This window comes from Stegodyphus dumicola, chromosome 8 (genome assembly GCF_044657685.1).
Source record: "Stegodyphus dumicola isolate Sdum_Otavi_A_Nest chromosome 8, ASM4465768v1".
In the NCBI taxonomy this organism is placed as follows: domain Eukaryota; kingdom Metazoa; phylum Arthropoda; class Arachnida; order Araneae; family Eresidae; genus Stegodyphus; species Stegodyphus dumicola.
The window spans coordinates 40825038-40849768 of record NC_140775.1 but is presented as its reverse complement, the minus strand read 5'-3'; the positions used below and the strand labels follow the sequence as shown (position 1 = coordinate 40849768).

The window sequence follows — 24731 nt, the reverse complement described above, 5'->3', positions numbered from 1 at the left end:
ATAATCGAAGATTAGGTGTTTCTAAACATGAAGCACGGCATTATTAATGATGGTTACAGGAGAAAATAACGCAAGGGGAAAACATCGTCGTACAAAACATCATGGGAGAAAAGAAACCAACGAGAAAACATAATAGTACAAAATATTGTCGTCGAAAATAAAGGCTAATAAAAAACTTCGCAGTTTAAAAAATTATCATCGAAAATGGTAAAAAATAAGGCTCCTATAAATCATACCATGACGATGACATCGCAGACATGCGTTTTTCAGTTGTAAAAGATGTAAGTGCTTATTCGCATAATGATTTGTGAGCGGAAGAATACTTTTACATTTCATATTTTTAAATTAACTAATAAATTTTTTCTGAAAAATTAGGAAGGAAACTGAAGCATTTAGAAATTGAAAATGAGGCGAAAACTAATGCTACTTAAGCAGTTCACAGAATATTATAATTTGATAATTCATTAAACAATCTTAATAGGGGTAACTACATGCAGTTATTCGTATTTCTTTTTCTAATCTTTTTTAGACTAAATTTTGCGCGAAAAATTGCCAGTAAAACATAATATATAATGGAGATGAATTAATTAGTGGCCTTCATTAATTACTATATTAGTTTAAAATTATATGAACTGCTATACGTATGTTAGTTTTCTACTCATTTTAGTTTTTAAATATATTTATTTTTTTCAGCAAAATTTTATTGGCTAATTCAAAAATATGAAATATAAAAGTAAAAATATTCCTCATTCTATCTTCATCTCACAAATCATTATATGGATATGCATTTGCAACTTTAAAATCTGAAAAATGCATGTCTGCGATGTTATTCGTCAAGCAAATGATTTGTAAGTACTTTATTTTTTACTACGATATTTTCGACGACGATGTTTTTAAGCTGCGAAGCTTTTGAAGCACTTTAATTTCGGTGATGATGGTTTGTAGAACGGTGTTTTAGAGCTGCGATGGTATCTCCTTGCTATGTTTTCTCCCACGATGTTTTGTCCGACGACGTAAAAATGATAATTCTGATAATAGGGATGATTCTGATGCTAATTTTCAAAAGCCTACTAAGACAGTTAAAGCTATTAAAACCAGTAATCCTAAGCCCTCTATTTCATTGCAAAATTTTAAATTCATTAAAATTTGATTCTGATAATATGTGTAATAACTCTGAAACTGTACCAATGTTATGCTCAGTAATACTGTATCTAATGATGATAATGCCTTAAGTGCTAATAGTTCTAATGTTAATGAAAAGCAAAGTACCACCCATTATGGTTAAACTCACGCAGGGAACTAAATTTTATGACTATTTGAAAGCTCTTTCTGACGCACTACCAAAGTGCAAGAAGCGGCGAATTCTTCAAAGTTGAACCACTTTGAACTTTGATGGAACCCTTAAGTCAGTATTTCTTAGACAAATCTTTAGAACATTTTGTTGTTAACCCATGCCATAAAAAACCTATCAAGGTACTTATTCAGGGCTTGCCCTCTGACTCATATTGATATTATTAAAGATTCTCTTACTGAATTAGGCTATAATGTGCATAAAATTGTACAGTTGACCAAATATAAAACGAAAGATGAGAAAATTGATGAAGTTTATCACCTAACCTATCTTATGTTATTTGGCATTAAGGTCGAAAAATACGTCTTTAAAACCCAGGTTCTCGGCACCACTCTTCTGAGAATTGTCATGGTCTTTCAATGTGCAAGCCATAATAGAACTGGTAATTATGACCATCAGGGGCACCTGGATACCCCCAAGTGCGCGAATTGCCTAGGCCCTCACTTGGCCTCATATACAGGTTGCTCTAAATTTCCATCATACAATCTTCCATATAGCCAGCCAGGAGTAGCCTATGCACTGGCTGTTGCGCCCAATCGCATTTATAGCACAAACCAAAATGTCCCAGTAAGCATGTCCAAAAATAACAATTCTCAACCTGATAAATCTTGCTCAGGTCATAAAACAGATAATCCTGGTAATCGCTCAGATATTTGAGAATTACTCAGTGTAATGAAAGAAGTACAAGACTTATTTGGATTCCAAATTGGCAAAGTTATTCAAATGTAATATGACAAGGAACTTAAAAGAATGCAACAACTTGTTAGACAAAATGCAAATATTACGCCTCATTCTTGAAGAGATATCCTAACTTACACTGATATTCCGTACTGCAACTTTCTCATAACACCTTACTTACACTGATATTCCGTACTATTATTTTGTATCTTTCAATTGCGACACCACACACCCACATTCCACCTACCGTACGTCTTCCCTTTCACTCTTTGTTATTGGAGTCCCATGCTACTGTTTTATATGTCATTTAATATTTATTACTTTAAGTAACTATCGATTACCTATGTTTGTATACTATTGCTATATTACTATGTAATATTGCTGGCTTGCTATTTCTAACTGTGTACTCCGCGCTTACTGACTGTTTTCACCACCATACACTCCTTCCTTCGGAGCATACCGGCATTTCTTCTTACCTACTGCATATGAACTTTGCTTATCCACGAACTCTTACTGCTTGTATTTAGTACTCATTGGCTGGCGCCACAAGTAGCGGACTGTGTCGATTGACCAGGAATATTCAGCTCTCCCATTTAAACGGGATAGATATGAGCACACTGACAGCCATGTGAATAACTACCTCTCGTTCCTTAATCCCCTCCGCCTCTAAAGTTCTTTAATGCACACAGCATTAACCCTAGGAACCCCCTTTAACGTTTCTTTAATAAGAAACATCACAGTCTAAAAGGACTGAATTAAAATATTTTCTAACTTTTGAATTGATTTAAACTGAATAATACTTAAATTTAAATACTGCTCTTTTCTTCCTTTAAAAAGGAACTTTCTCAAGCGTTTAACAACGTCATTTTAGGCCTTTAAATACCGCATTGAATAGCGGTCAAAAACGAAACTTCTCCCTCCCAGCTGGTCACTGGCAGAACTACTTTTTCGGCCTGTAAATAGGTTCCCCCCTCCCTCCCACCCCTGAAGAACGCGCATCGGAAATTCTCCTGCGTATTTTTCGCTTCTGACGTATGTAAAACATGATTATCAAGGTTCAAGGAAACTTCACCTTTTATTTTTCTAGTCAAAATTTTATTATGGCTGTCCCTATCTAAATTCTTCTGGCCCTTTTTCGGCGCAAAATTAAGACCTTCTGAGTTTTTTGCCTTTTTTTGACCCAGTGTGAAGGCACTTATTCCAAGTCATTCGGCTTCTCAAAATTTTTACCCTATTTGACAATCCCCTCTTTTTGATGATGTAAATTCCTTTGAAGATGTGGAGGTAAAGGCGTAATTGCCTATGAACTTCGTAAATTGCACTTCCTTGATCCTTGTGTCGATTGGCCCATTGTATCTCTAGTCTAGACTCGCATATTTATGCCATTAATTGCTTTATTCTATTGACCTTATGCTGAAATATGTCTTTTACTACTTTCGCAATTAAAATGCAATCGAAAATCGTCTATGGTGTTATCCTGAGATTGCGCTGAAGTGCGGGTGCCCCATTTGCAACTCACGAAGGAACGCCTGAGCCGAGGATGTTTCGCCTTGCGTTTCTTTCTCCGCGATATTTTCGTCCACGATGTATTTGCCGCGATATTTTCGGCAGAGACCTCATTTCGCCGCCCATTGTCCCTCCCACTAGATCACCAGTTGGAATTCAGACGATACGGGTCGACTACTGCCTGTATATTAGGTTTTAATTGATGATTCTTCGGGACATTTTAGTAGATTAACCTTGGATTTTTATATGCGAAGACTTACTTACCAGGACGTACTGAGAATTTCACCCTCAGTCATGAATTCTGCAAGCATGCCATTCAGAAAACGTCATGCGAACGAACCTTTCGTTACCCTCAGGATGAGGCTTTTGCCCAGGCGCCTGCTTAACGTGAACTGCACCTAAGTCTTCGCCGCCGACGTGCTTTGCACCATCGTGCCTCCCGCCCTGTATTAATGGATAATATATGGTCAACTGAATATGGCCGAAAAAACAGTCATAGATAGAAGCAGTTACCTGCGGGAAATTCCTTTTCATAGCATCCTAAACGCAACATCGAGGGGCTTAATAATATAGCGGAGAGAGCTTTTTCACGAAGCGGGTCGATTATTGATTGTTTATTAGATAAACAGAAGTCACTTCCGTCAGAATTCTGCAAGAAGACTTAGCGGAATCTCTGCTAACTTTCGTGGTTCGATTTTAGCCAATTTTCATGGTCGACGGGACAATGCAAGAGTACCTTAATTTTTATTTAAGAAAAGAAAATATTTGTAACATGTCATATGTTTTAATTTATTGAAAATTAAAAAGAAGTCCGAGTAATACCGCATTTCTATTTCTATCAACCTTTTAGTTTACGTTATGTTTGAGTATGTGTATATTTTGAAGCAGAAAGCTAAACTTAGTGCCTTAAGTTTAAAAGAGCACTTACACACCTTAGTTATATTTTACATTAGTGAACCTCTACATTTTATAACTTCGTGTTAACATACCTTTGTAAATAGAACCATTAGGTACAAGAGGTTCGGATGGAGTAATTTTTACATAACGAGTAGCAAGAAGAAACGCTAGAGCTGCCAGGATGACTGCATCGAAAATCCCAATGGTTGCCAGTATGTATGCCCATCGAACACCGCACTGGCCAATATCATAATCATCTGCTTCTGGACCGCAAACCTCTCTCACTGCATCCGAGTCCCAACCAGCGGGGAAGGAAACAACGCCCACTATCATACAGGCACCTATGATTAATAAAAATAAAATAATTTAATTAATTAAAATAAATTCTTAATTGCATTTTTAAAATGAAATGATCGAAAAAATGGATACTCCTTTGTTATAAAATAATTTAATTAATTAAAATAAATTCTTGATTGCATTTTAAAAATGAAATGATCGAAAAAATGGGTACTTCTTTGTTATAGCGGCCCCAAACCATATTTGGTAATTTTAAATTTGCACTAAGATCTCAGTTATAATTTCGCCAAGCTCGTGAAGAACGAATGTAAAAATAAACACAATGTATAATAATAGCAATAATTACTCACATGTCGTTTCCTGAGAATATTTTTAAGAATTCTTATTATTTTATTACATGCAATTGTTCTTGTCAACTGCAGTACTTTCACACTTAAGCTGTTTGTTGCACCATTTCATGGACGTCAACTCCTCTGCCCAAAAATACATAAATTTAATAGCAGTGGCGAACGATATTCTGGAACCGCTGAACCAATATCCAACACGAAGGCCCTTCTTTTTTTTTTTTTGCAATTTTTAACTCTACATTTCCAAATGGTTTCGTCGTTAACATAAAGTTTCATGTTGTGGCCATTTTCGCATACTTGTTTGTCAAGTAAAATACCTCTTTCTTGAAATATGATATGCCATGCACCTAATTACTTGGTAAATTAAAAATTATCAACTCATTCATAAAAAGCAATGAATATATTTTTAAATAAACAATGCGAATTCGAAAACCTCATTTAAAATTAATAATAACATAAGAACACGCGGTGAGAGCAAACATGCAACACGGTGCTAATATACGGTCACGTGGCGAGGTTTAAGAACACGTGGCCAGATTTTGACGAGATATCTTGGTTGATTGGCAATTCAGTTTCGGCCGCTATAACAAAGAAGTACCAAAAAGTGTTAACATATGACTGAATCACATTTGACTCCTATTAATAAAGTGTTCGAAAGAGCTGGTTACGGGCATTATTCTTTAAATATCGATCCTAATTATTCGTTTCAAATTACAAAGCTCCTTAACATAAGATGCGGAATTTCATAAAAGTCTCACCTTGGGGTTGGAGAGAATTTCTGTAAAAGAAAATTAAAATTAACTTAATTCCCTTCAGAGTTAAAATTCCAGTAGGCATATTATTCAATATACTTTAATTAGTGAAAAATTAACCTTTCATTACCTTTAACTTACAAAATTATTAAAAATCCTCAAAAGCAAATGTACTACTGGATATACATACACCATAGTTTACTTCTTTGTACGAAGTAAAGAAAGTATTGTAATCGCGAAAAATTTTGGTTATTAAATTTCAACCGAAATATCAATTACGTACGTGTGTCACATAACTGAAAAACGGTTCGCGGTAAAATACTGAACTTTTGTCTTTGGGACTTTTGTTTAGTTTCGGCGTGACGTCTGTACTCACGTATGTATCTGGCATAACTCAAAAGAGATTAGCTATAGAATGTTAAAATTAACAGCAGTACCAAAAGGGCACTTTGAATTGGAAGCTGGTATCTCACTTTCAAATGAAATAAGTTTAAAATGAAGTGCAGAAAAAATTTGCGTAATTTAGTATGCGTACAAGAAATTCATGTGGTGTCCATATAATTTTTTTTACCCTGTGAACCAGTGCAACTCGAATTTTTTAAGAAGGAGCACAGTTCAAGAATTTATAGGAAAATTTCAAAACAGAAGTTGCTCATTAACAAATGCTGTTTTATCCAATTCAAAACAGAAGTTGCTTCGGCAATTAATCGTTTCGTCTTGGGTAAAACTGCATTTGTCAATAAATTTACAGTCGATTCCCTTATTTTTAGAGAAAATATTTATCAACCATATCTCACAGAAATTTTTACATAAAGCTATGAAGCTTCTTTCCTAAAATCATAATGGAAATTTTAATCCATAGATACAGAATAAAAAGTTAATATTTGCTTCTGAAATTCTCATCTCACAGCGCTGAGATTTTTTAACTTGATGTATGTTAACCTAATATTATCCTATAATTAGTAAAATAGGTAGTAACAATATCTAATTACAGACTTTTTAACTAGAAGTATGTCTATGATAAATAATAAAAAAGTAAAGTGTCCGGTGACTTTTTTAAAATAGCATTAAGTTATGAAGAAAATAACAGGAAAGTCCAATGAAATTCCTAAAAGACAGAATTAAGTATTGTTCTGATTAATTGTGAATAAAGAGTTTTGAACTGAAAACTGGCATATTATAAATTTGAAACTTATGAAAACTAACACTGTATAAAAAATGTTCAAATGAAATTCCATCTTCATTTGTTATGATACGGTAATTTCTTTCATAAGAATAATTAATAGCAATCTAAATAAACTGCCGAATAAATACGTTTACTTTCTAGTTTATAGATGAAATTTGTCTTTCTTAGTTGTTAATAATCAGGTTTTGAATAGTCACGAACGTTTAGCAAGCACACAAAATTATATTAATTATCATACTAAATTAGCTAAGACAGGTAAGACAGTTTAGTAATTAGTGATTATGATCATGAAAAACTAATTTAATAGCATTAAATCCATTAACCTCAATATCCGCCAAGAAAATTCTAAAATTCTGCTCAGATTTAAAACCATGACGCAAAGATAAAATCATATCTAGATAAAATTTGATAAATGTATATAAAATATGAGATACAATACCCATAATCCAATTTACAGAGGTGTACTCACTTTACACCGCCGCGATGGCTTCTGACTCATGCGTGATGCCACGCGGAATTTCAACATCACAAAGCATGCTGGGCATGTCTCCCTAAGAGCAGAAATGGTCTCATGGAAGACTTTTAAAAGGTAAACTAGCCCGTTTAAAGAGAGAAATTTACACAGGAGGAAAAACCGCGAAAATCTCCATGTTGCCACCTCGTTTGCCTAGATGTGAACCAGAGATGAACTACCAGCAGTGGTCAATGATTCACTGCTCGGCCGTTCATTGACGCGTAAATGAGAAAAGTATACATAAAAAAAACTCTGCTTTTGACTGTCATTTGAATTGAATATCAATCGTAATGTAAATGACGCCATTATTGGCACGGCACATAGAGCCATTCAGACAGACTTCATAAGCACAGATTATAGTATCAAAAGCTTGTGTTTTGTTTTGTTTTGTTAGGGCGGAGCCCGGTTTCAAAAGCTTGTGTACACATTCTTCACAACAGTGACTGACAGCAGTTTCCACATTTCATACGAATAATTTCCATTCAAGTTACAGTTTACACAGTGCTAGCGGACATGAGATTCAAGGAATAAAAGCATGCATAATTGTCATATAAATTCAAGACTTTTGGTACAAAGGTGAAAAATATATGTATATATAAGTTTGTTAGAATTTATTGGATTTGCACTTGATTTGCTTATGCTTCTGAATTTAAATGATATTGTAGATTAGTTCAAGAATTAAATCTTGTATATGTTTGCACTTTTTTTTTTTTTTTTTTTAAATTTTTGTTTTAAATTTGCTTTTTTTCCTTTTATACGTGTTTGTTAAAATTTAAATTTAAATTTGTTTAAATTTATATTTAATTAAATTTGTATTTAAATTAAATTTATTTAATTAAATTCAATATTCTTATGAAATAAGTTTGTTAAAAGATTTCAAAACTCTTTAAGTGGCAAATAACTGTAGTTAAATGCAACGAAAAGTTAAAAAAAAAAAATTTTGGCTATTAAACTAGTCGCATATAGTATGACTAAAAATAAAATTCTATATCTACTAAAAACGATACATTTTAAATCAAAATTGTCAACGAGAATTTTAATTATTTATTCATAAATATGTCATTTCTATACTATCTCATCTATCGCTCCTTAAAATTCACTTAATATCGTAGTACTATTATGTAACCTTTCCTCAATTTTAGTTTTAGTCACATATAATCAAGAATGTTACAACAGCTAAAAATTGTACCTTTTTAGCTTTTAGTATATTCAATTAAAACCACGTAACTTAACGTAAAAAAACTAAAATGAAAATATATTCATTTTTACATTTTATTATTTTTCAGGGTAAAGAAAGGGGAAGTGGAAGAAAGAAAGAAAAAGAAAATCTTTGCTTCAAAATATAGGAAAATTATATTTAACTTGGTGTATATTTCCTTTCTTTCGAGTTCTTCCGATGTATCCGATGACGTAACATTGCATTCAATTCATTTAGGTTTCTGTTTCATGTCAGAGTTTCATTTCTGTTTCATCATTATTCAATATCCATTTTCACATGGAAAAGTAACAATAAAACCATGTTTCCTGTTTTCTTAAAATCCTCCTTAATTTTGTTATTTTATAATGTATTGCAACAGAACCTATTTACTTTCTTGACATGAAAAAAGAAGTCGATTTCAGCTATCCATAAAGTTTGGAATAAAGATAATTAATTGGCAGTATTCTAATAGCTGAACAGGAATATATAAATCATCCCTACCCCATTAAGAGGTGGTAGTTAGAGTAATCTTAGCACAGTTCTGAAGCGTCTGTGCTTTTCACATGAATTGCAGTTAACAGTTTCTAGTGTTAATGAAATTTGTTTATACACACTTCTGGCAAAATAAACTGAAAACTTTAGCATTCTAAGATCTTCGTATATTTTATCATTTCTTTGAAATAATGGACTACTAAAATCTTTAATTATTTCTGCTTATTAATAGAAGAATTACAATTACGAATAATGGACTTGCGAACTAAATAAGGGAAATGATCTTATAAATGAGTAACTTATTATGGATAGATAAAATGGAATTTCAAACAGTTTCGGATAAAGTCTAGCTTTATTTTAACGAGAATCAGTCCACCCACAAATCATAAAACAGAATATGATTAAATTGTTGGAAGAGTACTGAAATTAATATATGCTGGCATTCGTGAGTTAATTTACTTTCCATAGCACCTAAAATTAAATTTTTATTCTGAATTTTTATTCCTATCTTTGCTTAAGTGTTCAATATTCATATGTCGATTAAAATATTAACGGTTTTTCCGAAAAAAGCATCTTTTCCAAGCAGCATCAGGGATGTCCTGAAGCAGCATAGCAACCATAATGACTGATGTTCAATAAATGTGACACTGAAGATGAGCCTGTTTAAAGCTAAAAATACATAAATAAATGCAGAAAATAGGAAAACTGGTTACATCAGCAGTTTTCTGCATTATGATGATAAACAATGATCTCGTAATTCATAAACAGTGAACATGAAGAGCGATGTTTTTACCATAGCCGCATAGATAAGGCCTAATTAAAAACAGAGAAAAAGCTGAATAAAAGAATAAATCAAAATAACCAGAGAACTGGAGTTCTTATTCATGATTTAACATGTGCTTTATAAATAATCTTTTTTAGTATTATGTCTTATATAAATAGCTGTCAAAACATATAATTTTTATAGGCATTTCATCCAAATATGTTTTAATAAATTTTTGTCATCAGATATGAAAATGGAAAATGAAGGTATCCTTTTGAAAGATTCATAAGATTAACATTTGAAATTATAGCCATGGAATAACATCAGGACGTGAAATTTATTCTAAGTTGCACTGAAATTTAACAGCCCAACTCTTAAAAAAAAATCGTTCGAAATAAATAAATTAATTTAAAAAACGGTTTATATTTTTAACAGCCTGAAACTTGATGATAAAAAAGGCAATCCAATTTCTTATGCAGTAGTAAAAATTATTTATATTAATAACTTATGTTTAGGTAAACTCAGACTTTAACTTTTCGAAACTGAAATAGCTTTAATAATAAATAATCCATTTTATAAGTTCGTCAAATGAAGTCACGATTCTTTTTCTAACGCAGTTTTAGGTAACATGTTTTGTTTGTTATCAAATCTTCTAGTTAATTTTTCTTCCTCTTCTATCATCTCGACTTTCTTCAAAATTTTAGTGTATGAGTATTTGCAGTGATAATAAGTTTCCACAGGAGTTTTGCTAAACGTATATAAATATAGACATATTTCATGCTTTATTTATATAATATAATATATATACATAATGTTGTATTTTTCACATATGTTTTTGTTTAATGGTCAAATTAATCATCGCAGAATTTCGATCCTTATACATTCGTATAAATTAAGATATAACATTCCTAATGAAGCTATTTTGAAATTTCTGATGCAGTTTATAGAATTTTGGCATTTTTTCGCAAAAAAAAAAATTTTTTTTTTTTTTCAAGCTATTCTGTAGTATCTAATATTTATTACTTTAGGCACTACACGGAAAGGAGGGATGGCTCGTGGATGATTTTTATGAGAAAATGGCTCGTATCCGCTTTACACATCCGGGAGAAACCATGAAAGCGTCACCCAGCTAACCCATTTTCGTCGGGACTTAAAGCTTGGCCTGAGTTACCTGGGTTTTGCGGCTTTTACCTCTCGGCCGCTGGTGGTCCACACAGTATAACTCCTAATGATGGGTTTTTAAATCAAATGATTTAATCTTTCATTTTTAGTAGCCGCATGATATGACTGTATATTCAAATCAAACAAAAAATTGGATGAAATGAAGATAAATTTATATCATCAGATAAATCGGAATACCTTAAAAAAATGATATCACCTTGTGATATCATTTTTTACTACGCTGATTACTACGCTGATTAGAAGTAGTAGCTTCCTTAAGTTCATAACGAATGATCTTCTTACTTTAGGAAAAAAAAAAAAAAAGAAGAAGAAGAAGATTTTGATTAGATTACTTAAGAATTAAAAATAAAGCATTCCATTCATTATCTAAATAATGACTTAAAAATTACATGCATAATAAATTAAAGGTATAAGATTGATTTTTATATTTTCTATTATTATCTATTTATTTCGTTACATATCTATCCATCTTGTATTATCTATTTCATTATCTAACGTGGAATATGAAGCAGAATGAAATTCGGAATTATTTTATTGTTCTAAAAAAAGAGAGGCGGAAAAGAAAAACGCATCAGTGGGAATTCCGTTGCGAAATTCAAATACTTTTCGAATTTTAGTAGTGTTTCTGATCTATGCAATTTCATAAGCGATTTTACTTCAAGGGTCTGTATGAAATACCAGAGTTTCAAAAGTTTAAATTCTTTTTTATCGAAATATTTCTTGTTCCATAATTCACGCATTAGGACTTTGAAAATAGTTGTGTGCAAATAAAACCTGTTCCCTATATACAACATTTTTTTTTTTTTTTTTTTTTTTTTTAATTAACTGAGAAAATTGGTTGATTGGTTTGAAAGTATAGCTCAAAATCTGTTCAAGAAGAAAACTAATCTCTTTAGGTAACTGTCTGTTTAATTGTTATGGCCCAACATGCAAGGATTATCACAGATTCGTATTCAAACCGCACTACTAGTTTTCAGCAATCTCACGAAGGTTATTGTACTACAAGATTTGCTCTTTCTGAGCAGAAAGCTGAGCGTGAAACGTCACTGGCTCATCGCTTACTGCAATGGTGTGTGTTCGTTTCTTTTACTTCTGTAAGTGAAATGATGTCACTGAATTCAAGGATTGGGTAGAGCGTAACATTGTCTGTCTATTGATTTTAATCTTACCTATGGATCTTGTCTTACCGATGGCTCACTTCCGCTGGAGAAGTATAGAGGAAATTACATAAAAATGATTGACATAAAACTCGAGTCAGTTTCGTTCTAAATTCAGCTGTCAGATGAAAATCAAGTTCTCGGTATGCCTTAGCTCAATAAGTAAATTTGCAATTTTGCTATTCTTTTTTGAAGTTCGACGTTAGGAATATTTGACGGCAGGTTGTATTTCTGAACTGCATCTGAAATACTGTTGTTGTTCAACGAGAATTTTAGCTACATCTTCCGGTATTATTGAAGTTTTATTTCGCTTTTCTAACATTTTCCATCCGCCTATTTATTCGGAAAATCGAAATAAATCTCCTAACAAGGGGAGGTTGTATACTTTCTTTTCTTTCCAACGACGGCAGGATAACTGATCCATTGGGGAAGCATATCGGCCAGGTGACTCAGCTGAAGGAACTATTTTCAAAGTCAAAATTTTCAGAGTCAAAATTTCCTGGATTGCAGGCAAAAAATAAGAATGAATACATCCCAATTCAAATTCTTTGACTGCAGGCTCCCCAGCGTTATCTTTGGTGAAGTAAACTGATGTATTTCAGTTCTTTTCAAAAGTCCGGGGGCAACATGACGAATGCTGGATCAATCGCGGAATGGCTGCTTTTGTTAGCTCGGTTAGTTCAAAATACAAAGATGAGAAGAATAAAAAGGAAAGATTACGGAATGCCTTGAAACGGAAAGAATTTAGTCGTGGAATGGTTTTCGGCGGTCGCTAGAGATGTGCTCGCTGGCTTATTCCTAGAATCGTGAAATGATTTACTTTCATGCTCGGTGGCATACTGAGTACAGATTTTTTTTTTATCAATTCGTGAAATAAAAATAATACTTCGAAAAGCTCGATTTTATGCATTGTATGCTTGTTAAAAATTTTTTTAAAGCAGAATGTTTTGGCGAAATTATATAATCTTGTTTAGTCCAATTAAATCTAATATTTACTAGAACTCTTATTTTGGTATAGTGACTAAGTGTTACATGAAGTCAATTATTACAACAGTAACTGTTAAGTTTCTTATTAATTTATTTTTAAGATATTTTAACACTGTAAACTTTCGATATTTTTAATATTTACTGCTAATATGATAACGTTATAACAAAACATAATTATTTAACATTTAACTGTTTTTTTTTTTTGTTTTTTTTTTTTTCTGGTACACAAAGTAAATGTTTTCTTGTGGGATATATTCTGATGGAGCTTTAAAAGGTCTAACATTATATGAAAAGATTATTTCACTTGTGACTAAAGTTTACATAGGATAAAATTTGTTTCATGAAGTAAGACACATATGAAAGTACAATTACTCTAAAGCAGACAATGCTTTGTTATACTTAGTCAAATTTATTTAATATCAGTCTTGTGCACAGTTTTCAGTTGTTGATTTAGATGTATACGAAATTTAGTTTACACATTTTGAAAATTAACTGCAAAAGATTTTTTGATTAGTTAGATGATTCAATCGTTGATAATCAGAAGGTCTTTCAAACCGGTGGAGTGCACTTTTAGTTGTGTGGTTGAGTCGAAAAATAGTGGATCTTTAGCCGAAAATCCCCCCCCCCAACGTTAGGAACTTAAAGAACCCCCACTTAAGGTTCCCGAATGCTCGATTTTCTTAGGTGGCGTTGGCCTAACTGGGATGACTCATAAGTGGAGCTTTCTGGCTTTGTAGTCTAGGTGGCGTTGGCTAAGGCTAAGTGTGATGACTCATAGCTTCATTCTCACACCAGTATTCCGGCTTTGTAGTCTAGGTGGCGTTGGTTTAGCTCACATCTGGCGATAACTTGCTAAACTTGGCGTATTAATGAACAACACTTCTTTCTCCGATAGAGCAATAGAACAACGGTGAAATACAGTTCATATGAATTTGATCATGTTTAAAACTAATTATAATTTAAAATTACAATAAAAGATACAAGTTAGTTTTGCTACTTGTATCTTTTATTGTACTCTTTATAAGCACGAAACTCTTTATGAGATAATACGATTACTCTTTATAAGATTACACGATTTTATTACACGATTACTCTTTATAAGCACGAAATTATCCAACAATTGTAAAATAAAAATTCACATGGATTTGAGATTGTTTAACTGCAATTTAAAATTAAATTGGAAACAAAAATATTTCACTCAGATTCACTTAAAACTGAGATACAGCAATACCTTGCATAGCCTGGCTAACTCATTCCGCCATTATCCCACACTGTTTGAAAGTGGACTAACTGAAAAATTAAATGCATAAAAAATTGCTGATTGTCCTCCCCTCCCAAAAAAAGTATCTTTTCTTCTTGTTTTTTAACATATAAAACGCAATTTATAAATTCAAATATCTTTATCATGAATAATTTTTAAAAATGCATATTTATCGTAATTCACATCTTATTGTCTAATGATTTCAATATCGATGTCTGCAGATGTTTCTTTGTCCTTCAATCATTTCTCTCAGTCATTTTACTTCAGACTTTGCCCTGTAGCAACGAACTATATCATTTTTCTTTAAATAACTATACATTGCCGCACCTAGATAAATTTTAAAAGTAAAATAAGATTTTGTTATTAGAAAGAAACATTTCAAGTAACTGACATGAATTTCCTCGGTTTTTTTAATGCTGCTTTTTATAAACAAAAATAAATCATTTTATTGCTGTTATTCTGCATTGAGAGAAGTACGTTTCTACGGTATGCAAATTTTACAAAATTTGAAACTTTTCTACTCTGCATTGAGAGAAGTACGTTTCTACGGTATGCAAATTTTACAAAATTTGAAACTTTTCTACTCTGCATTGAAATCTACATCTACTCTGCATTCGGTTAGAAAATCAAGTATTTATCAAGTATTTTTTTATGAATTCCCGTTTTTATCTGTTTATAATTGCAAAATTGACAACTAATTTTGAAAACAGTAAACAGGATTCAAAAATTGATGTTATAATCTTTATAACAACAAAAATTTCAAATTACTTACTGAAAACGCGTTTAAAATGCTATCAGCTTGTAGAGGTATTAAGGTTTTTGAAGCAGGAGACGTGAAAAATGTGCAGTGCCCTCTCTCGGATTCGGAACCCTGGACCTCTCGAAGGCGCATCGAGTAGGTCACAAAAGCATGCGGAAAGGATGGAGAAAATTCCTTACGATTTTGCATAAAAATTTATTGCTTAATTTTTCATATGGAACTACATGGTGCCCAAAATAAGGAGGGTTACCTAACACCTAACCCTAAATCACAAAAAAATTCAATTATCAAACACAGTTTGCTTCGGTCAGTAACTATAGATCCATGATGTAATTCAATAACATACATTGGTAGAGTATATTTCCAACGTACATATGTCTTTTATGCTCTCTCGATAGTTAACGTCTCGAAACGAAATTTTCTGTATTTGTTTATTATTTCGACAGTTTTTATACGCATTTTGAAATTATTATACGCATAATAATGTTATCGAAAAATTAAGTTACTGATACATACAAACAAGCTTCTTAGCGCGAAGATATTTTCTTTGAATTTTAATTATGTGTTTCAAAATTCAAAACTTCTACTTATTACGAAGCTAGCAGCATGCAGCTCTCCAGTTTGATGAATCAAATTCTGATGAATTATAAAATTTTCGACCACACCGCAACAAATTATGCTCAAAACTTATGAGTGGTTCACATTTTCAGTTCGTTTGTTTAATAGCTTACGGGAAAGCACTCTCTGCCTAAAGGGAGGATGCCTTCAAAGGTGACCTTTTAAGGAAAACTGTCTCCCATTCAAAACGTTACACATGGAACAAAGTAAGAAAACTCCTATGCAACCAGCTAAATCGAAAGCTTCGCTTTTTCCGAAATGGTGAAAATTTTAATAAACTGAAATGCAATTTTGGAAACATTGCTGTTGCGAAATATGTACAGAAGTAAGTCGATCTTATAACTAAGAAACATATTTTTATTAACTTTACTATGCAGTCTTTTGTGTGTATTTCTCATTTTATTGGAATGCTTTGCATAATTAATTAAACGACTTCCCCCTCCCCGTTTTTTGGTGTACTTACTTTTCAATATAATTTTCTTTTCCCAAGATAGATCAGTTCGAATCAATCTACCAAAGTTCAATTTTAGAAATCTCTTTTTTTAACTATTCTTTAAAGCCTTAACTATTCATTAATGCTGACTGCAATTTCTGTGACCAACGTTGAAATATCAAATATGGGATTGAACTTAAAAAGTCAGAATGCAGCCATTTACCATACATGTTACGCTTGTTGCTTCATTTCATTTTTAAATACTAATAAGAAGTTATAACAGATATTAGTGAATCAGTTTTATATTTTCTGTTATGAAATTTAATTTTGTTAAATAACTGTAAATTAAAATAAAGGTATTGTCTTCCTAGAATAAAATTCGAAAGCTTTGTCTTACCTTTTTTTTTAATAGTATATCGGTGATAGAAATATCAAGCTATCTGAATAAAGTAATTGTTTTTAATGCTTATTACGGAAGGGAGTTAATTATTAATGCACGCATTTTAGGTCTTCATTTGTCGAATTTTGAAATCAAAATTACAACGAAAAACATTTTTAGTTTTTCCACTTCTACTTAACTCTTAAACATTATGAAGTCTAAATAAATTATATTGCATGCTGAGTAATTCCGTTTAAAATATGATCGAACGGAGAAAGCGTTAAGTAGTCTACTCTGTGAAAGTTAGTGCTATTAATTAGTATGCTAATTTCGGCAAACGGTCGTCAGATTTAAGCCAATTAAAGACATTGGATTTAAGAAAAAGTTAACGCCTGAATAAGACAGCCAAATTTGCGAGGTCATGGTAAGTGGAGAGCGTTTATTTACTTGCAGCTGAAGGTTCGTACGGTGACGGACTGTACAGACCTTGCTTGCAGCCTACTTCGTTTCCCACGTCTGTGTGTGGGTGGGGGGGGGGTGAGAAATTTCGGCTCAAAGTATACGATTTTTTCGATTTTCCTTTTCGGCTAAGCTTCCACCGAATAAAAGGACACCAAACCTTCAAACCTGGTTTTGGAAACGGTCAAAATGGTTGTTTCCGTTAAAATATCATACCCGAAATTTTTTCGCAGTTACAGTACTTCCTTTACAGGATACTTTCTTTCCTTACAAGGAAATAAAGAGGGCAGATAATCAATAAAAATAACAATAATGCAAATTACAATCAAACAACTAATATAAAAAATCAAATTTTTTTAAGAATTTCCCATTAAGATAGAAAGTATCCACCGAAATCACACAGCCTCGTCCTTTCTTCTCCCCTCACCTCATCCCTTCTTTCATGCCCACCAGCGGCCGAGCGGTAAAGACGCTGAACACTGGTAGTTCGGTCCGAGGTTCGAATCCCGCGAACGGGCTGGCTGCATGGGCGTTTTCGTGGTTTTCCCCATGTGTAACGTGTATACGAGCCAGTTCTCCTTAGAGAGTCCTCCCTTTAGGCAGATAGCCCTCGTGTGCTTTGCCATAATTGAATACCAATACCGATACCAATACCCTTCTTTCATTTAATACCTACCATGGAGGTAAGAAAGGAAGGAGTGGCCAACCGGCACTAGAAGTGAAGTACTGCTTCGAAGCTTCGGTCACCAGATGGGGTGTTCTTTGTTTACATTCAGAAGCTCGCTTGACAGTGTTCTGATAGTATTTCGACACACGTCAGTTCCATACAAATCGAAAAAGGGACACTTTCGCATGAAAGAAACATTTATAGTGTGATGGATAATAGAAATTTGTCTAGTTTACTGACATTTACGCAAAAATCACATCTTGGTTATTTTTCGATAACTAACAACAGCGATTTTGATTATGAATTTGTTTTATAAAATTCTAAGCTGTTGAACTACAAAAATATAAATTTTAACAAAAATGTTATGCTTAAAGAATGAAAAATACCTTACGGTACCTTTAAAATTGTATACGTCTTTCGATACCCTTGATAGAGTATTCGCTACTTTTATTTTATGTTTCAAACGTCAAAATGTTTTAAATAAAATAAATTTTTTTCACATTCATATATTATTGTAACATGTACCTTTTAAAATTTTTTAGAGAGGTTTTACTGCTGCTCATTTTAGACTCATCATTTTAATTTTATATATCTGAAAAATAATCCCTTTGGGCTTACATGTTTTACTTATTTGGGTTAATTAAAAATAAAATATAGTGAATGCACAGAAATTAAAGATTTGCACATGCCGGAAATGAAAAATATGAAATATGTATGGGTATTTATGCATGTGCGTGCAAAAGCATGTATCTGCCTTTAACAAAATATATAAATATTCATTAAATTGTTTATAAATGTATTTGAAATGAAGAATTTATTCATTTATAAACAACTGTGAAGAAATCTAATGATTAAATGTATCTAATTTATAATGATTATAAATGTTATCTAAATATATAATAACCTTAATATTGAATTGTAAACATAAATTGAAATCCTGTTGACAAATACGTTATAAAACTATTTAAGCAAAAATTGTTCGTATTGCAAAGCAATCTGTTAAAAGGCAATGTAAAGCAAATGCTATGAGATGCGCACCTAAGAAAGTAATAAAGAGTTTTGGAATATGTATTGTTGAAATTAATGGTAAAAAAAAAATCTGATAAGTATAATTAAAAGAATTATTCCCCTTACATTTTTTACAAGTTTTAAATAATACTTAAAAAAAAATCCCTATTTTATTCCCTTTCAGAAATGTTCAGAGAAAGTTAAGTTCTATTTAAAGTATTTCGCTGATTTCTAATAATTCTCTAATTTAAAATGAACCCAATAGAGCATTAATTATAAATTAACTTATATTTTTCGATTTAAAAGATACCTCAGAAGCCAAAAAATCATGTCATATTTAAGAAAGTATTTTAGGAAGAAGCTCTATAAATACAAAAGAAATAATGCATAATTCTAATATTAACAATACAATAAACTTTGATCTTAATTTTTGTACCTTAACGGAATAAAATCGAATTACCTTAAAATTTTTTTTTAATGAAATTAACGAAAACTTGTGAAAATATTTCATTCAAATTCAACCATTCTGAGAAATGAAATGTTGTTTAAAAATATGTTGTTTTCATATACTTAGGACTCTGAAGTGTTGTAGAAAAAGAAAATATATACATTTATATGTATATTTACGACGTAATTACAAAATATTTACATGCGATCGCGTCAAAACCCATTGAATTTAATGGTAAATAACCCAATGTTTTGGTCACCACGTAGGGATCGCCAGTGCTTCAGAGCAGGGTACGGAAGAAACCTGTTTAGGGCTGCTCCATCTTACTTCCTACCTCCATGTATGATACCTACGAATATTGGACTCCTCAGCATAACAAAACAAGTTTGAACACCTACTGTGCTTGGATGAGTGAATGGTTCAGGGATGGACGACGGGTGCGATGCATGTGGGGAAACCAAATTTACAAGTAGTTTTCTACGTGTACGGAGCTAGAGATGGATAGATGCAACTTAAATACTGTTCGTGGGCTTCTACACGCGAACGACTAATGATTTCTGTAGATAATTACATTATAAGGTATGACTGAGTTATAACGATATGCTTCGCGAAATCAGTTATTTAATGCATTAAGTGTGACAATAAACAATCAACAGAGCTATTGATACAAAAAATTTCGTTTATTTTATTATGGCAAGCATGCGAGGGCTATTTGTCTACGTGGTGATTTTCTAAGGGAAACTGGGGGAGGGGGGTTCGTATCCATGCTACCAGTGTTACCAGTTCGAGCTACCAGTATTCACCAACTTTACCCGTCGATTGGTTGTGGGCCTTCTGATATAGAAAGTTAAAATAATGTATTAAGTAAGGCAATAAACATTATTTTTCAAGGTTATCACTTAGTTAAGAAGATAGACCAGTTTAATAAAAATGCATTTCTAAATTATCTAATTTCGAATTCAAAAAATAATTTTGAATGCGATGCAGTCATATTTCCGTGTGTAATCCTTAAATCAATTTTTTTGGCATTGCAAGATGTGTCTGCCTGGCAAGATTAGTTGCAAGATGTGGTTGCCTGGAAACTGATTAAGGTAGACTTATACTCCTCATAATGACAGAAATGTCTTCGTTTGAAAGAAGCATAAGGCAACGTTATTGGTATATAACAGATTGATGGTTTCAAGTATTCTCGACGAATTGCTCTGGAGCTAGCACCTAGTTACTCGGTTATATAATTATAATAACAATCTGCGGTTTCGTGTATGCGCGATCAGGTTCTTGGAACGTGGGTTTAAACCTTAGAGTGCATTTACACTGGTTATCATAAATTAAGGAAAAATCACGATTACTGTAAAAGTTAGATGTAGAATTTTATAAAACTTACCCACAATATACAACACATAGTAAGGTATCAAATAACATAAAAAGAAATTACCATACAATTATGGTAGTATAGAAATTAGCACATGTATAAAATGAACAAATCGAAGATGTCAGTTTGCTATAGTAAAAGTATCTTCGACATGGAATATAATCGCCTCTAGAGGCAATACAGCACATTCAGCGATGTGTGATGCTTTCAATTATGCCGTCTATCAGTTCCATAGGAAGCGAGGGCCATTGCTCTTGCAAAGAAGTTGCAAGCGCGGCAAGGGTCTAAGGGGGCGGATTGAGAGTAGCTAAACGTCTCCCTAAAGCATCCCAAACGTGCTCGATAGGATTCAAGTCCGGAGATCGAGCTGGCCACTCTATGCGCATAATTGTTTCCTGTTGAAGATAATTGTATATGAAGCGAGTGCTTTGTGGTCTTGCATTGTCGTCCTGTAACAGGAAAGCATCACGTATTGCGCCGGCATATGGGCGCACATAAGCATCAAGGATGTCATCTCTATAAACATGAGCATTCATGGTTCCCCTTGGAAAGACATGGAGGTCTGTGCGTCCACCCAAAGAGATGCCACCCCCAAACACAGACACTGCCTCTTCCGTATGCATATCTTTCACGGATGTTTGACGGAAGATAACGGGTTCCAGGTTCTCTCCATATCAAATAATGCCTACTATCGCGTTCTAGACTAAACCTGGACTCATCCGTAAAGAGAATAGCCCTCCATTGCTCAGGCGTCCAGTGGACATGTTGTCGTGCCCACTGCAAACGGCCCATCCTATAGCGTGACTTGAGCAGCACGCAAATGGTTGCACAGCCCATCTTCGTGAAGCCCTCTACGCACAGTTGACGTTGACACCAACCTTCCGGTGGCTGCAGCAAGGGAGGATCTAAGAAGAGTCGGAGTAGCGGTTCTATTCCTGAATGCACATAATGTCAAATATCGGTCATCGGCGCTCGTCGTAGCAGTTGGCCGTCCTTGGCTGAACCTCCTAGGTGCCGAATCTGTGATTTGAAATTGCCTCCAAAGACTATGAACCACAGAAGGACACACAGTTAGCCATCTGGCCACTTTTATTTGACTTTATCCTGCCTCTAGTCTCCCAATGGCTTTCTGTCGTAGTTCTGCAGGCAAATGATGCCTGGAGATCATTGTTACGAATTGGCTATCTCAGATTTCTGATGTCACTATCACAGTGAAATATGTGGGCTTGCTCTCAAACATGGACTTTATGCTCCTCGCAGATGACATATTCCGAGTGCAGCGCCACTAATTTGCATATTGGAGTTTTACTCAGCTACTCTTACTTGGCAACATATTCAAATTTTACACGGTTTGGCTTATTTTTGAGGGAGTTATCGCTATTTTTATGATTTTTCCTTAATTTATGATAACCAGTGTATTTTACCTGTGCAATGAAATATAATATTATTAACTTAACTCATCGTAAAGTTAAATAATATGAATGAATGAAATGGCGGAAAACTTGGTTTTTATACATTTTCACAACGGTTACCGTTAAGAATATATTGAAGCTAACTTACGAAAACCTTTTACTTCTTGATAAAATTATTTTAAGCTGTTCTGTGTTTGCAATTTTATAAAACTTATACTTTTTATTTATTTGTTTCTTTACTAACGAGTTTTCCTTTAAAAAGTATTCCAAGAGAAAACTGTTGCGTATCAAAGTTTTGATATGATTTCCATACATCACCTGCAGGGCAAATACAACCTTGAACGTAATTATTCCGTAATGCTGTCAAGGTCTGTTCTGAAAGTAATCCGTGTAATCTCATTAAAACATTCACATGCTGCTGATTTAAAAATGCATATGGTTTAACCAGGAAAGACGTCAAAAAGTTTATATTCGTTGCTTTTTATAAAACTTAAATTTTATGTTTGAAAAAAGTTACCTGATTTTTTTTATTATTATTATCATAATCTCTTTTTTATTCAAAACACGCTACACTGAAGTAATTTTTAGCTAAATTATTTCCCTTATTTTCCGTTTAAAGTTGCTCTTGAGTTCTGCTCAGCTGGCTTTTTAGTAAATTTCATCATAAGAAATTGAAAAAGAGGGTTGAAAGAGATGGGAGAGCGAGAAAGGTAACCTTTTTGGCTTTTTGAGTCTGAAAAATTTAGAAATTTAACTTGTGTTTTGTGCAGTTGCATTTATATTATTGGAGAATTTCTTTGTAAATGTTGCTTCTATGCTTCTATCTATACTGTCTATATGAATATTTTACAACAGGTTATTCGGATAAAAATTTACGGATCTGTTTACTTGGAAAGGAATTTTCATTAACACTTAATCGGATTTATTAATTTTAGCTCAGAGGGTCACTTTTCTTATTATATTAAAGTTGTCTTTAGTAGAACTTCAAAACTTCTGGACTGTCATGTTACTTAACCGTAAATAATATTTCACTTCTCTCACCTTAGCAAATATTGTAGTTAATATAAGTTTTAATTAACATAACGAAACATAAATTCCTTATGTTCCATGTGGCTTCCCTTAACCTGTTCTCTGAATGCTGCATTTCAGAGAAAGATAAGTCATTTGATTAATCTTTCGAATTTAATTAGCCTGTAATTGCTTAAAATACTCACCAGTTTTTCACGTAATAAACGCATATTTAACTTACATCTTAATATATCTTTTACTGATATCTTTAGCACGTTAATCGCGGCGACTAGCGAAACCTGGAACTTACTGATGTGAAGTAAAATGACTTACATCTTAATACATCTAACTGATATAAATTGAAATGCATATAGCATTACCAAAAGACGTTTCTAACGTCGTATCGTAAATACGTGATACACAGAATCAATTAATTTTCAAAAATTTTTCATATGGACCCATTGTCTATCTCGGGTGTGTCGCGACATAGTGATATGTCGTTAAGCCCCGCAAAATGTATAGCAATTTTTTTTCAATTAAAACAGTACGTGTTTTAAATTTTCACATTATACTATTTCCATTTTCCACATTACAATTGCGCGAGCCATCCTTTCCTACAATAAAAGCACTGAAATATAAATATAGAAGCAGACTGGTTAATTTTTAAGATGACCAGCGTGTTAATCACTCACTGGTTAATTCTCAAGATGATCAGCGTGTTGATCACTCACATCATACACATTCAGCCTAAACAAACTGAGGGAAACATCAAGTATTGATTTCAAATCATTACATGAAAGTTGATTATGATTGAAATTAAAAATCCAATGTATCGCAAGGTCACGGTAGTTCACTTAAGAGTATCAACAGTCGGAAAAGTTTGCGAGCCACTGGTTTATCCTCTCGTTAGCATTCAGTGCACAGTTTGGGTTATAGAGCATGGGTGGTGATCAGATTATTTGTTTAGAATAACCTACGTCTCACTAGGAAACTTTTTTCACCTAGGAACCTTTACGCATATCAAAAACTCTGCGAATTTAAAATTCAATAACAACCATTTAAAAGTGCTCATTTTAATGATTAGTTTACTTTTTAAAATTACAAAAGATATCATAATAATTTCAAAATATGTGCTGTTCGCTAACGGAAAACGTGATAAATAAAAGTAATTACGTCTCTGCTACTGATTGTTACGGTGATCTTACTTCTAGAATTAGTTATTGGCTATCGGAAAATTAATTTCAGCAAAATGTTCAGTTGACGGTGAACGGTTAACGTTACGAAAATGTATAATTGTGGCTTATAATTAATAAAACGTATGATATGATGCAATCCATGTATTGTTGCATTGATTAAGGTCTTAATATATTATGCATTGATTAAGGAATTATTATAATATGCATTGATTAAGGCATGATATATGTATTTGGATGTTAATTTTTATATTGGTTGGGTGTGAAAAACTAAACTTTCATTGTTATTATTACTTACGTAGAGACCCTGTTAAATTTTTTGTTTATTCTAAAATAGTTTCCATATTTCAATTTCTCCTCAGCTATCCTGACACAAGGTTTTATTTGTTTCCAGAGAAAATTGTAT

General features: G+C 32.8%; 1 protein-coding gene across 1 annotated transcript in view; it reads right to left on the bottom strand.

Moving 5' to 3' along the window:
• The window catches only part of Tmhs (Tetraspan membrane protein in hair cell stereocilia), a 40065-nt gene that overhangs the window by 5944 nt on the left and 9390 nt on the right, over positions 1-24731 (bottom strand). The window contains exon 2 of the mRNA XM_035368442.2: positions 4525-4773. Coding sequence (XP_035224333.1) covers positions 4525-4773 — 249 coding nt within the window. The remainder of the gene's footprint in view (positions 1-4524; positions 4774-24731) is intronic.